The sequence below is a fragment of the Melospiza georgiana genome, chromosome 7 (genome assembly GCF_028018845.1).
Source record: "Melospiza georgiana isolate bMelGeo1 chromosome 7, bMelGeo1.pri, whole genome shotgun sequence".
Classification (NCBI taxonomy): domain Eukaryota; kingdom Metazoa; phylum Chordata; class Aves; order Passeriformes; family Passerellidae; genus Melospiza; species Melospiza georgiana.
The window spans coordinates 15,454,488-15,468,852 of record NC_080436.1 but is presented as its reverse complement, the minus strand read 5'-3'; the positions used below and the strand labels follow the sequence as shown (position 1 = coordinate 15,468,852).

At 38.7% G+C, this 14,365-nt stretch overlaps 1 protein-coding gene across 2 annotated transcripts; it reads left to right on the top strand.

Annotated features, from left to right (window-relative positions):
• Nucleotides 1-1,554: 1,554 nt before the first annotated feature.
• Nucleotides 1,555-13,575, top strand: ZDBF2 (zinc finger DBF-type containing 2). 2 transcript variants are annotated; one of them, XM_058028338.1, is made up of 8 exons: nucleotides 1,555-1,607; nucleotides 3,654-3,760; nucleotides 4,393-4,444; nucleotides 5,015-5,066; nucleotides 5,623-5,728; nucleotides 6,563-6,690; nucleotides 9,774-12,354; nucleotides 12,631-13,575. In XM_058028338.1, the coding sequence occupies exons 2-8, from the start codon at nucleotides 3,659-3,661 to the stop codon at nucleotides 12,670-12,672; spliced, it is 3,063 nt and encodes a 1,020-aa protein (XP_057884321.1). In that variant the 5' UTR covers nucleotides 1,555-1,607; nucleotides 3,654-3,658; the 3' UTR covers nucleotides 12,673-13,575. The 2 variants fall into 2 exon arrangements, with proteins under 2 accessions (XP_057884321.1, XP_057884320.1); XM_058028337.1 differs by having other exon boundaries at nucleotides 9,774-13,575.
• Nucleotides 13,576-14,365: the final 790 nt, after the last annotated feature.

Sequence of the window (14,365 nt, the reverse complement as noted above, 5' to 3'; positions counted from 1 at the left end):
ACCTCTACCTCATAAGTACAGAAAGAGTTGAAAGCTAAGAAACACTTGGCAACACAAGCCTAAATTCTGAAATCTTTCAGTGACAGTCCAAGAGAAGAAAATTACATTCTGTCTTGCAAAAATGTTCAGGAATGGGCTGAGGACATGTTGTATGGCATTATAAGACAGAGTGCATCGATTTCTCATAGCTAAAAAGGGCTTCTGTTTCATATGAGCCATTCTGGAAAAAAAACTTCAGTGCCTCAGCTATGTAACCAAGCTTCCTTTGTTTCAATAAGCTATAGAGTTAGCAGAGCCACAGTAACTCAATAATCCTGCCATAAACCACCATAAAAGTAAACTATTTTAGCCTAAGATAACATGTCTATATATGTGTTTGCCACATGTTTAAACAATGAAGCTCTGCTGACATGCAATAATTTGGGCACGTGCCTGAGCCTTCCATGCGTGCAAATGCTCTCAGCTGAAAGTTCCAGTTTTCCCAAGTTGTGTATCGTACTAGGCAACAAAATATCATCAGACAACTTTTGTTTTGTAATAAATATTTATTTTTCAGCAAGAAAGATATATTCATAGGCATGCATGTATCAAAAGAATCCAACAGCAACTAAATCCAGCCTTCCTAAAGAGAGGCCTTCTCTTACTCTTCTGTCATGTGAAATTTGTATTGAATTACTTGCTCAGCGTGGGTGGACATTTCTAAGCCATGGTTTCATAATCACATAGCCACACAGCAGAGCCTTTTAACAGCAACTTCTTTAAATTTTCTGTATTGCAGTGCATTCAGGATTGTTTTCCCTCCATTGCACAATCCAAGCCTGTATCTGCACCTGTCTTCACACATAAGGGTGTTGTGTTGACTTTGTGTCTGCCTGGATTACTGAAAACACCCTGCTGCTTCAGCATAATGAGAGAAATATGCAATGGCTGGTTTCCCACAGGAGATGAGATAAACGTTCAAAACTCTGTAAATGAATGTAAGAGAACCTGAGGTAAGGTCACATTCTTAAGCCCACTTAGAAGCAAAGCAGCTCTAGTATTAACTCTGGTAAAGTCAGACTTTAACGTTCTGATAAAACCTACTTGAACAATTCACACCGTGTAAAGCAAGCTACTTTTAATGGCCGAAAATAAAATAAAATAAGGTAACGCTTTAGCTTACTTTCAAGTACATGAAATAGTGTGTTTAGAAGGAGAAAATGACTAGTACAGTTGTTGAAATTAAACTCAGCTAAGAGGTTACTTTTCCATAACCAATACCACCCTGCCGGGGCTGACAAAAGACGCCACCCCGAGGTGTTCTGGGGCAGTTTTGCAGCGGCTGCGCTGCAGGAAGCGGGGCGTCGAGGCTCCGGGGCTCCGTGCGAGGCGCGCCGAGCCAGCTCCGACAGCCCGGCCGCATGGCGGCTGCGGGCCGGGAGCCCGGGCGGGCGGAGCGCGGCGCTGAGGGAAGGAGGCGCCCGCGCCGAGCCGGGAGCAGCGGCCCGGGAACCGCAGCTCCCGCCATTCCCTTCGCGGGGCGCGGCCCGCCGACCCGGAGCAGGAAGCAGAGGATGGCGTCCCTTGACCCCAGGGCGGCACTGGAGAGCGAGCGGGGAATGATGGAGGTGAGCCGGCGCCGGCAGCGGGGAACCGGGAGCGGGCGGACGAGTGCTCGACCGCCTCAGCGGCCCCTCAGCGCCCGGCCGCGGGTGGCGGCTCCCGGCGGGGCGGGGCGGGCGGAGCTCCCGCGGGCACAGCCGGCCCCGGCCCCTCTCCGCCCCGAGCGGCGGGCCAGGCGGGCACCGCGGGCTCGGTGCAGCCGGGACGGGACCGGACCCGCGCCTTGCGGTGAGGCCACGGGGCAGAGGCCGCTCCTGAGCGGAGCTGCCGCCTCCCTCCCTGCTGCGGTAGCGCTGTGGGAAGGCACTTGCCTGTGCCTCTGCTTAGGGGAGGGACTTGTTCTCCCTTGCCTGCCCAGCGCAGCTGCTCTCAGGTGAAGCGGGGGCTGAGGTGTTCATAGGGTGTATTTCGAGGAGCAGTTTTTATTGCCTTTTCACCCTTTTTATTTTACTTGTTGCGGTGCAAGAGTGACACTGCCTGGAGAGTCCCTCTTGACACTCTGGAGAGTTTATCTGATGCCTTTGACTCCCAAATACTATCAAAATACAGCACTGATTTTTTTTTTCTTTTAAATTATTTTTTAAAATTTTAATGTGCTTCATACTTTTTGGTTGTGTTATTAAATATGATTGAAGATTTTCATTCTCTACCTGCTGTACACAGAGTAGTTCAATGAAGCCAAAATGAAGCATTGGTTTTAGAGACAGCTGCTAAAATAGCTTGATTAGAGTTTTACAAAGTCATATAATATTTCTGCATGTAACTGGTTGTTTATACATTTGTTACAATTGAAAGGATTTTTTTGGTTGTAAAACATGTAACATTTATCTTGAACAGATAGTATTTATTTACTCTTAATCCAACAGTTTAAGATAGTTGCAACTGTAAATATCTTAACCAAGGCAGAATTATGCAGTCTTTCCTTGGACATCTGAAAAATCCTTTGTGGATTTATAGCTGTAGTCCCTGTTTTAAAAAAAATAAGGCTCTCAGGCAGTCCAAATTTTGGCAACATAAACAAGGCATCTACATAGTAGGTTTCCTTAATTTTATTAACTTCTGGGTTAAGCTTAACTTCAGATGGTAAGCAAGCTGTATATCCTGTACACTTGGGGTTTTTCAAAACACTAATATAAAGAGAACAGGTTTTTCTCTAAGAAACTCCTCTAAGACAACAGCTTTTCCACACACTGCAGTTACCACTCCTCAGCATCTTTGAGATGAAACTAAACGTAGGTGTGACTTTAATCTCCTTTTGGAGCAGTGGGTGGGGATGAATGGTTGTGGTGTCCCCTGCTGGCTGTGGAGCTGCCCGACTGCCTCACCCGTGGTTGCTACACTTGCCACACTTGTAGCTTTATCACAGCATTGTATGTCTGCAGTGAGACTTAAAATAGCAGGAAGTTGACTTCAAGTGATGTTACATAAGGCATCCCTCATGAGGGATAGTTTTCTGTGTTTTTCCTTCACTTTCTTTCAGATCCTGGCAGTGTATAGGAAATAGAACAGGACTATTGAGATCAGTTGGTCTGTCAAAAAACCTTTTCTCAGCTGCCAGATGAAAAGGTTTATTGGAACAGCTGGGGTTTCTTGTTTATTTTGTTTTTTATTATTATTACATAAATTGTAACACAATCGGAAGTAGAAGGAGTTTGGTGTTTTGGTGGATTATGTTGGGGGTGGCTGTTCAAAGTTGAGCTATTAAGATAAGCTATTAAGATATTCCTTCTGACCATAACTGCTATAACAGCTCAAGTATTTTATCATGAGCAGTGCATAGTCTCAGAAAGGACAACAGTGTTTAGTACACAGGGCCCATGAGGAAGAAAGAAGAAACAAAGTTATTCCAGAAGGAATGGTTAACATTTATATAGGAAAGACTGTCAAAATTACTTCCATATTAAAAAAAGATGTGCTGTAGACTTCAAAAAGATTTATCCATTTGTTCAACTGTTTGCAAAATGGTACAGAAAAATTTACATGCCTTAGGGCATGGAAAACATGGATTATTAATGTTATTTTAAAAGGCTCTTTAACTTCCATGTTGCCAGATGGGATGAGAGAAGTGTCCTGCACTGCAAATGGCCTCCTGTTTGACATTTATTGCTTGCTAGTCTGGAGTCAGCTTTGGTGCATGAGGAAGGCTGGTGTCTCTAAGGTAGGTACTAGAAAGCTGATTTAATGTTTACATTCCATAGCATAAAAGGCCTGTGTGACACCTGGAAGTCCTTTGTGTTTGGACACCCTAAAGCACATAACTGCTTGTTGCTGCAGTCATATTTTTATTTAAAATTGTGAGATTCAAATTTGATTGACAGATCTTTTGAGTAATAAGGCTTCCTTTTCCAGCCTAGATAATTTCCTTGTGTTGTATAGGTCTCATATGGGTTTTCTTACATATATCTCTTGTCTTAATTGTTAAGGCAACTTAGGAAATTAAGTAATTAAGTTAATTTGACAAGGTTACTGCTTAATAACCTAACAGAGTGTATGCTCTGCTCATAAGTATACTATTTGATTTCATTAATTAAAAGTTAGCCCCTTCTATCAAAGCTAAAAGATATTGCTAAATGTAATGTTAGGGTAACGTAGTAAAGCAGAAGTTTCTTTTTAGAATGCAGCTTCATTTAAATCAGGTATTGGTCTATAGCTGAAACAGTTTAGTGCTTTTAAAGAAGCTTGGACTGAAGGAAGAGCTTCAGTCTTTAAAATGTCTTTAAAATTACTGACTTTAAAATTTTTTAAAATTAATTTTTAAAATTACTGACTTTAAAAATTTTTTACTTACAGATGTTTGAGAGAATCAAACGATCTGATGAAGCTTCTGCTTCTTCAGCACAAGGTAAGAAGTTGAAAAAGTTCAAAGAAGTTTTTGTTGCAGTTACATTTAAAAATGTGATAACTATCAATAGAAGTATTAGCTCATCTTGTAGTCCAATTGCTTACTTTGATTTCTTAAATTTCATTATGGAACTTAGATGGAAGGAGTGACTTCTGAATCATCCACAAAGTTTCCATGTAGGTGTAATTCTCTTGTCCTGTTGTTAGCTGTTTGAGACACTTTACATTTTATCTCAGTAATCATGGGTGTTGCAGTACCAATGTAGATTGCCAAGTCTTGAACCCGGACAAATCAGGAGAAAAACTCACTCACCTCAGCTATGAAAGAGTAATGCTCATTTTATGAAGTTGTTGGATGAACTTTACAAACAAAAGGATCTCTTCACACTTCTTTGAACTTACTAAAACTTTTATATCCCTTTAAAATAGTAGTTTTGACAAATGCAATGTAAGAGAAGTAGCTAGATGCAGGTAAAACTCTCCATCTCCTTGATACTCTATTGGTTTTTGTCTTCTGTACATGTGTGTTTGGTTGGTTTATTTCTTGGTTGTTGTTTTTGTTTTTCTGTAGGAATCCAAAGACATGGTGCTGAGGGCTCTCCACGACAGGACAGCAGTAGCAGGTAAGTTAGGTGATGATCTAACTGGCATCCAGCTTACTGCTTACCAAAGTAAAATGGGAAGAATCTGCTTTTCAGCCTTATCTGTTAATTTGTGTAATGGATGACAGTGACACAAAATGGATTAAGTGTATGATTGGAGGTCCTTTGTATCTTACACCCATGCACTGGTAAAAACTGTGGGGAAGGCATGATGTAGTGCCCCAAACTACCGTGGGTGTCAAGTGTTTTTTGTCTTCTTTTATTTTAAAATACTAACAAACAGACGAATGAAAAGAAAAAATTGCCTTTTTCTTTAGAAGCAATTATTTTCAGATTTCAGCTAACTGTGCCTTTAAGCTGTTATCCTTTGTTCTGCATTTAAGAAAAAAGTTTTTTAGTGAAATTTGCTTGAGAATACTTTAAAATACATAGTCTCACCATTACAGTTCTAAAATGGAACCATTTATCTTGCAAATTTTTCCCATCTGTGTAGTAAGATAGATATTCAGAATTTCAATGCCAAGGACCTGGATTAAACAACACAACATGCCTTGACAATATTACCTGCTTCTTTCAGTTTACACAGAAGAGGACAAGAACATCCTCGGCCTGGAGCATCCACTGTGCAAAGTAGACAAGGATACTGCAACTGTTGCCATGTACACTACAGTAATCTGGAACAGGTGAGGCAGCTTCTGCATGATTTGGCAGCAGATAGCAAGGAGTACCTAAGGCTTTATCAACTCATAAATATCAGTTTCTACGCCACACAACCAATACTGAGTGAAAAATGAGCTGTTTGTGAATTGCACGATGTGTGCCCTCAGGAAGATCCCTTGCTTATTTGTTACCTCTTGTAGAACATGCTGATGGAGTGGCACACAGCTGCTTTTCTGAAGTGCCACACATTGCACCCATTATGATGTTCTCTGTGTCTTTGATCTTGAGATCTCTATATATTTTAAAGTACTAGGGTTATAGTAATATCTTCAATATCAAGGCTGGAGACATTTGATCAACTGTTTTCAGTTCTTTTGTCAGTCTCCTGTCTTACAGACTTTTTTAATGAGAAAGTAGAAGCCTATTTAATCTTTTGCACTTAAGAAAATTCTTGTTTATTTGAGTGAATTGCAGGATGTTTGCTCTTGTTAAGTTCAAGAATATTATAAGTAATTTATACATATATTTATAGTATTTGTTCTGGTTAAGAGACTTGTGAGCAGCTGATTTGTGAGAGTATTTGTACTAAGTAGAAGAGATTTGTGAGCAGCTACCAGAACCACTAATTTAAGTTCCAACTCAGAAAGATACTTCAATACCTTTTAGTATTATTTGAGACTGCCTAAACATACTTTAAAATCTCAATTAAGATTTTAAAATAGTAAAAGAAGATTTTTCTTTTTATTTAAATATTTTCATAGCAATGGTGTAACGTTTAACCTGGGAAGGAATTTTTAGGACTAGACCTGTGTGTTAGCTGTAGTATAAGACTAATCATCTGTTGCATCTTTCCCCAGCACATTTTCAGCTCCCAGCACAGACATTTTACAACATACTGTAGGAATCGTACGGGTACCAGTAGCTTGATGGAGCGTTTCCTTCAAGATGTGTTGCAGCATCATCCCCACAGATACCATGACAGCAGGTATAATACAGAAGGCTTTTTATTTTAATATGTGTAAGTGGAATGCATGTGTTATGAATTCCTGTGTTTATTCTACTGCTGAGCAGTAAATTTGGCTCATTTGAGGTGAAACTTGCTCAATGGAGACAATTGCTGTTTATATGAAGACAAAACTTCACTAGTTATAGATTTGAAACACCACCACTAATAGCTTTTAAATATGAAGACCTTAAAAAGAAGGAATATATAGGTCAGCACTTACAATGGCAGATTGTACAATCTCACATGCATTTACAAGTTCTTAAAATTTGAGCTTTTTGTGTTTTATTCTAAATATTTTAATTCTGGGCCTTACATATATATATATGCTTAGCAGTATATTTAATGTATGTTTTGAAAGGGCGTATAATTTTAGTTTGTTGATTATGTCAGGTAAGTATTTACATGTTTATTTTTTCATTAACAGTTTGCCTGTTCAGTTAATACTTGAATTACATTAATTGGCCAATTCATTAATGCTAAAATTTTGAAAAGTTCTCTTTATTTATCATGTGCATGTTTCAAAAGTGGTAAGAGGATCAGTGTGTTAAATTTTTCTCTTTAGATGAAGGAAAATCCATTAAACCTCATTTGTAGTGTTTTGAAAGGCAGACAAAAATCCCAGTTTGACCCCAGTACAGTACAGTGTTTCTCAATATGCAACTCTGCCATGTGTCTTGACAAACAAGCAGAAGGGTGTTTTGTCTGAAAGCACTCATTGGTATTATCAGGGATATGCCAGAACTAACTAATATGCATGTCTATGCCAGACTAGCCCAGGATATGATGTACACATCACTACAAGTAAATAAATTGTCCTCCCATCTTAAATAAACAGATTTTATCACACTATCAAGAACATTCAGCATTTTTTGCTGTGGATAAAATACAGGATTCACTTTAAGTCAGGCTTCTCTGGAGGTGTTACTAATACAAGGTTTGATGAACAAAACCTACTAACCAGGAAAAACAATCTACCCAGATTCCTCTAAGTTGCTGGTAGAAGGAATAGAGTGAGAAAAATAATATACAAAATCTAGATTAAGTTGGAGGAAGGAGTGGTAAGTAATCGCAAATCTAGACAGAGTTTGGAGGAAGTAAAGCAAAGATGGAAAAGAAAGCATGAATAGATTTATGCTGTGGTCCTGCTCTGAAAAGAAAGTTATGGTCTTAACTGACACTTGAGGTAAGATTTTGATTCTCTTCTTTCTCATGTTAAAACACTTGGGTTTTTATACAGTTTCACAAGTTCTTTAAATACCTGTTTTTGCTGTTTAGCCGAATTCATAAAAGGGATCTTTATGTGTAATTTTAAAAGATTATGGAAATATTTGTAAGACTTGATTTGTTTTACAGAACCAGTATACCTAGTAGTTATGTGGAGAAAGGAAAAATTCATCAGAGCTTTGCCTTATACTGAATTTCAAAGGATATTGTTGTTCTCCCCCAGTAAAAAAACAAAACAAAACCAAACACCCACAAACCATCAAATAATTTCTTCCTCCAAACACTTGGTATGTAAGTTTTTTACCTAAGGAAATAGTATTGAGCATTTTAGAAAGTAAATCTTCATTCTGCTTAAGGGGGTAATTTGTAGCAAAACTGTTAAAAGTTCCTAACTACATAAAACTCTTGTTCTGTTCTCTTCCCCCAGGGACATTTGCTTAAAAGTAATTTTTGAGAAGTGCTTGTAGGCTGTAAACTGAGCTAGAGACCTAGGAGTTTGTTATAGTTTCTCCATATGAAAATCTATCTAATTTTATATTCAGTCTTCCAGCAAGGTCCAGGTGCCAGGATGCAAAGATGTTTTGCACAAAGATGGAAGAGCCCTGATGTTAGGAAGTTAAAAGATTAATTCTGTTGCATCTGGCATTCCCTTTAGGTCCTATTTCAGAGCTCGGGTGACCAAGAATTCATGCTAGGGCAAAGCAGCATTTCAGATGATAGGCATTGTTTGATCATCTGATGTATTTGATTACTTTGCATTCATATAGTAATAATTCTTTTTAAATGTTTCATTATATGAGATTTCTCTTGCTTACTCCATCCTCTATGCCTTAACTATATGTAGTCTCAGTTATATAACCAAGGAAATTACTGTACTGTGACTATAAAATTTGTTCACAATACTTCTTTTAGCTGATGTCTGCCATGTATTAAAGTAAGCATCCATTTGGGTCTCACAAGATGGTTATAATTTTTGAGTGAAACACAATATTCTCTTCTTCAGTTATATTTACATATTTTAAAAATTGTTTCCATTGAAGTTGCCTGGCTGCTACACACTGGCTGCCTTGTGGGTTTCTGTGTTGCATAGGAAAAATAGTTCATATCTGCTAGCTGTGTTGATTCTGGAAGACACAAACCCTTGTGTTTGAGGCAGTCTTAAAGACAGAACTGCCAGTTACAGAATATATAAAAATCTGTTGTCACAGCAAGGCTGAACAATCCTAACTTGGCTTCTTGCAGGAGTGAGTCAGAAGCTGTGGTGTCTGTGAGAAACAGTAAACATGGAATTCCATGGCCACATGTGCAGAGTTCCTATCAGGCAGCCATGTTTTATAGGGAAAAGGGCATTTATACTCAACAATGGTTTTATGCTGTGTCCTATTGTTATGTTCCATTTATTATGTTCCATTTCTCTACAAAGCTCAATTTTAAGTAATGATAGTATGATAAGTGAAATCACCTCTATGAAAGTTTAAAGGCTTAGCACTTCAAACAAAGGAAATATCCAAATATCTTTACTTTTTCTGCTGTGCTGTATTTATAAAATTATTGTAATCTATGTTTGGCCATTCTTAATTGATGATTGCATAAAGAGGGGGCTAAACTAATGCCCAAATTGTTATCTTTAGCTTTGTGGAGCATTTTCCCCTCCATAATTTAAAAAAATTGAATATCTCTGAGATACATAGAACAACTGTAGTTATTTCAGTTTGTTCATTAGAAGTGATGCAGTCTAGGTAATGACTCATAAAAAACCCCCACACTGCTGTTGTTTGAACCATTTTTAGCATATTTACAGTATTTATCTAAACTGGTTTTTCTTCCCTCTCCTTTAGACCAACCTATGATGACATGCCATTCCCCGTCACTCTGGAGCCTCCTAGGATTTCTTGCCTGTCCTCAGAAGAGATGCAGAAAAAGAAGAATAGTGAGAAACAGGAGATTTCCAGCAAAGACCCGGAGTCTGTTCGTGAAATAGGCTCTTCTGTTCCATGCCTGTCTCATGAGGGCACAAAGAAAACTTCTGTTATGCAAGCAGGTTTTCAAAAACTTCAAAGAGGCCAGGAACGTGTTCCAGGGATATCCCAGCAGCCTGCTGGCATTTGTAGTGATAAGAAATGGGTAAATCTGAAACATGCCCGAATTGCAGGTCATAGCCGTGAAGGTCAGTCTACAGCTGTGAGCCCTGTACCTCAGCAGTTTTCTCTCAGTCCTACAAGCCACAGTTCCTCTGTTAATCCTAGAACAGGAAAAAATGTTAGGGATTTGGCAGCATCAAATCTGTTTCTGCGAAGAGGATGTGATGAAAGAGCAGTAAAGGTCTGCAGTAGGGATGTGTTATTGAACCCACGCTTGAATCCTGCTCCAGCACTGGTTCACCCAAAATGCCCTTCAGTTTCTCATCAGAATCCTACACACAGCCACAGCAATTCTTCCTTTATTACCTCAGGTCAGTCTCTCTCAAAGCGAGATAGTTTACGAACTCAGGATGAAACTTTGGTGTCTGATCTCCATCTCAGGGATACTGTGGGTATCAGCATCTCCCTAGATCCTGGGACATCCCCACAGCTAGCAAGATGCAAAAACATAAAGACAAACAGACAGGATGAAAGTTCAGTGGATGAAACTATTGAAGATGTAATTGTGAAATACTGCCATGAAACTACATCTGAAGAAATTTGTTTCAAAAAAGAGAATAATCCCAGTGTACCTTTTTCATCACTTCTGGACCATACTAATTTAGAGGGCTCTGAAATGAGTTTTGACTGTGATGCACCAATCCAGGTAGGAACAGATTTACCCAAGGCAGCTATAAAAGATATAGAATTCCTGAAAGAGGTCCAAGTATGTTTGCAAGATAAGGACTATGGAACACAGCTCTCTTCTGTTTTAAAAACTGAGTCATTAGAGAAAATAGAAGCAGTGAAAAAGGACGTTGTAGTTCATACCGAAGAACCAGTTCTTCCAGCCCTGCCTCACGTGCCTCCTTCTTTTGTGGGAAAAACTTGGTCTCAAATAATGTATGAAGATGATATAAAAATTGAAGAACTTGTGCGTGATTTCAGGGAAGGTCGTTTTCGCTGCTACTTTAACAGTGAATCCTCAGCTAACTGTACAGGGAAGAGAATGAAGAAAAAAAAGCAGAAGGATGAAAAAAGGATGAATATTATGGAGGGTAATAGAACAGAAAGTGCACCAGTTAAAGCACTGCCAGAATTTAATGATGCTTTAAGTGGTGGCTCTGATTTTGATAACCCGTCTTTAGCCTCAGATACACTATGCAACCCACAAATTGTAAAAATGCCTAGGAAAAGGACATGGCGCCTGGCTTCAAGGTGTCAGGTGGTTAAAGTCAGCCATGGCACCCAAACAAGTCTGCTGAACTACCCTGTGGCAAAAAGGAAAATGTCTAGAAGGGAATCTGATCCAGCTGATCAGAAAGCAAGCATTGCATGTCTGGAGAATGAAAAAACTCCAAACATGAAAACTAGACTATGTGCCCTTAAACTTCCAGAGTCCTATAGCAAGATCATGAGTCCTGTACAGCCCAAGACAGTGGTGTATGTACTCTCATGCCCAGAGGTAAAACAGAGCAAAGGTAAACCTATAGATATTCCCAAAATGAGGAAAAACCATCACTCCACAGATAGCAAGGACTCTGTAAGGTATAAATACAAACAATGTTCTCTCAAATATTATGACCCACTGACAAATAGAATTCTGAAAACACCTCCTAAGAGTACAGTTGGAGAAAAGGCCAAAAAGCCCTCTCATGTTCGACAGCTTTTCAGAAGTCTCAGCTTTGACACAAACATGAAGAAACTAGCTGATACACAGAGAGAAAGCACACCATCAAAGTCACTCAATCGGTCAGACTTCTGTGGTTCTTCTTCAGCATCTTTCCTGCCAGATCGAGATAAAGGGAATGATGCAGCCTCAAGTCAAAAGGCAGATGGACCATCTGTTGCCACAGAAAAAACAGATTGTCTTGTATCTGAGAACTCTTTTAAACACCTAATCATTTCACCTTTGAACTCTGTGATAGAAGGAGATTGTAGATTAATTCCATTTAATAGAATTACCAAAACTCCTCTGACCTCCATCAGGAGTGAGTGGTCAGAGAGGGAGACTCCAAAAGCAATATGGAAGAGAAAAGAAGGCACTAACAAAGAACCAGTTTTTTCCAGAAAGGCTGCAGGATCTAAGTCTGTCAGATGTACTCTTGAGAGGAGAGGAAACAGAGTAACCACAGGCAAACAAACGTCCAGAACTAAAAAACAGCAGAAAGAGGGTGTGAGAAGACAACTTCAGCCTTGTGCCCAGAAATCTGCTTTCTCCATCCAGAGGTACCAGACAAGGAAAACTACAGTGGGAAAGCACCCTAAGAAAGAGAAGCCAGATGCTAAAAAATTAAAGGTGAGGAGGAAACCAAAAAGGGCCTTTCTGAACTCAACAGTTGTAACAGGGATTCCTGAAAAAAGGCAGAAAGTCACATCAGAATCTTTTCCCAGGAAACCAGAGCAAGCTTCCTCCAAAGTCAGGAGCTGGGAAGTCAGTGGAGATCGGGGTCATCCTGGCACTGTGAACCGGCCCTCTAGAAGAACCTCTGCTGTACCATTACTTCGAAACTGTCTTGTTCTACCAGGTGAGAGCTAGCTACCAAAAGAACTTTTTGTTTCTTTTTTTTTATAGCCAGCACCTGGAAGAAGGAAGGAGGAAGAAAGAAGGCCATAGACAATGCAGTTGAAGTGCTAGAGATCCAGAAAGTGCAAAGCCAGTCTAATGTGAAATAAATACAACTGTAAACTCAGCTCTTGTTCCTGGAATATGGGGACACAATGTATTGCACTGTTCTACTGTGTAAAGCTGCAGAAGTTGTGGATTTGATTTAAAAGTACTTATCATATTTACTAGTCTTCACCTGTACATCAGCAAAATGACCTTGAATGGTATCATATTGTTATTATGGTATTATCAGTGCGTGACAGTGCACTATAATAAGGTAATTTAGAAGCTGTGTTAATTAATTGTGCCTATTTAAATTTTTTTTCACATAATTCTAAAGTGCAGAAGATGACTCACTTGCTATGCTAGAAATTTAATGAAGATAATACAACATCAATCAGGGCTGAATTCTGTGTATGTATTTTGTGTTTGTGTATACGTGCACCTAATTCAACACATAATATATACTTGCCTGTGGAATGGCATTAAAATTAATACAGTATGATACAATTCAGATCAATTCAATGGTTTCTTGAAATGAAATATAATTTTACACATTTTTGTATTGACTTCTTTGTTCCTGAAATCATGTCCAAAGCTTTTTTTTTTTTTTGACTGAAAGTCACTGTGGGCTCTCATCAAGCAATAATGGACCATGCTGGTAAGGAAAAATGTCTCCTTAGGGGACTGTTCAGATGGTGGTAGCTGAAGTGAAATCTTGAATTCTGAAAGAAGTACAGGGTTATGTTTGAGGGCTTTTATTTTTGTTTTTAGTAACTTGTTGATTAAGTTTGTAGGTGAATTTCACATTCCTTAGCGAGGGGGATGGAAAAGTTATAATGCAAACAAATAGCAGCAAGTTGTTTCAGAATGTCAGCCTTGAGTTTGGGGTACTGTGCTTTTCTGGCTTTATTTGGTGTAGTGTTGGTTAAATTTTTATGGACTAGAGTTCTAACTTTCTAAATTTTCAGTAAAATATTTAAATAAACCTAACACAGCATCCATCTAAATGTATTAGAATTCAAATATTTGGTTAAAAAACCTGATTGGCTAAAAATTGTATTCCACAGAGATTCAAGTTTGGCTCCTGATGTTCCATTTACTATAGTTTTATGGAAAAAACCCCAAACCCATGGTGTTTTAGCTTATTTTTAATAGTTGTTAGGATGACAGTTTATTTGGTGCGGTTAGGAGACATAAAGCCAGTCTCACGGATGTTTCTGTGCTTTAAAACCTAAGATTAATGGTTCATTTCCAGTAAATTAAGCACGCAGTTAAGCATCATCATAATCCAGGATTTGGTTTTCAAATCTTCAGTTTGATATATTATATAATCTCTTTTACCTTGAAGGTCTTCATAAATTCTCTAGTGGTACAGTACATTTTTCAGAACACAAGAAAAACATGGAAAAGAGTAGACCCTGCTGTCTCTGGCATTGAACATATCTGTGCATTTTCCCCCCAGAAAATAAAACCATTCTTGATTCTTCATTCACATCTTTCTGAAATGCCAAGGGTCATAGATTTGGGCTGAGATAAAGGTGGACCTGGAAATGGTTTATTTTAATATACAGTATCTGAAGGAAATATAAAAGCTGTCATCATGAACCACACATGTTCAGAGAATATTTTGAGGATGTTTTTAATGTATATGCATATTTCCTAAGATAAATAAAAGATGTGCATGTGTCAGCTGGAAAGT

What these genes read in the sequence shown, in the direction of transcription:
- ZDBF2 (XM_058028337.1), top strand. Translation starts at nt 3,659, where the DNA reads ATGAGAGAAGTGTCCTGCACTGCAAATGGCCTCCTGTTTGACATTTAT. An exon ending in GGAAGGCTGGTGTCTCTAAG is followed by an intron (nt 3,761 to 4,392) that starts GTAGGTACTAGA and finishes TTTTACTTACAG; the next exon opens with ATGTTTGAGAGAATCAAACG. An exon ending in TTCTGCTTCTTCAGCACAAG is followed by an intron (nt 4,445 to 5,014) that starts GTAAGAAGTTGA and finishes GTTTTTCTGTAG; the next exon opens with GAATCCAAAGACATGGTGCT.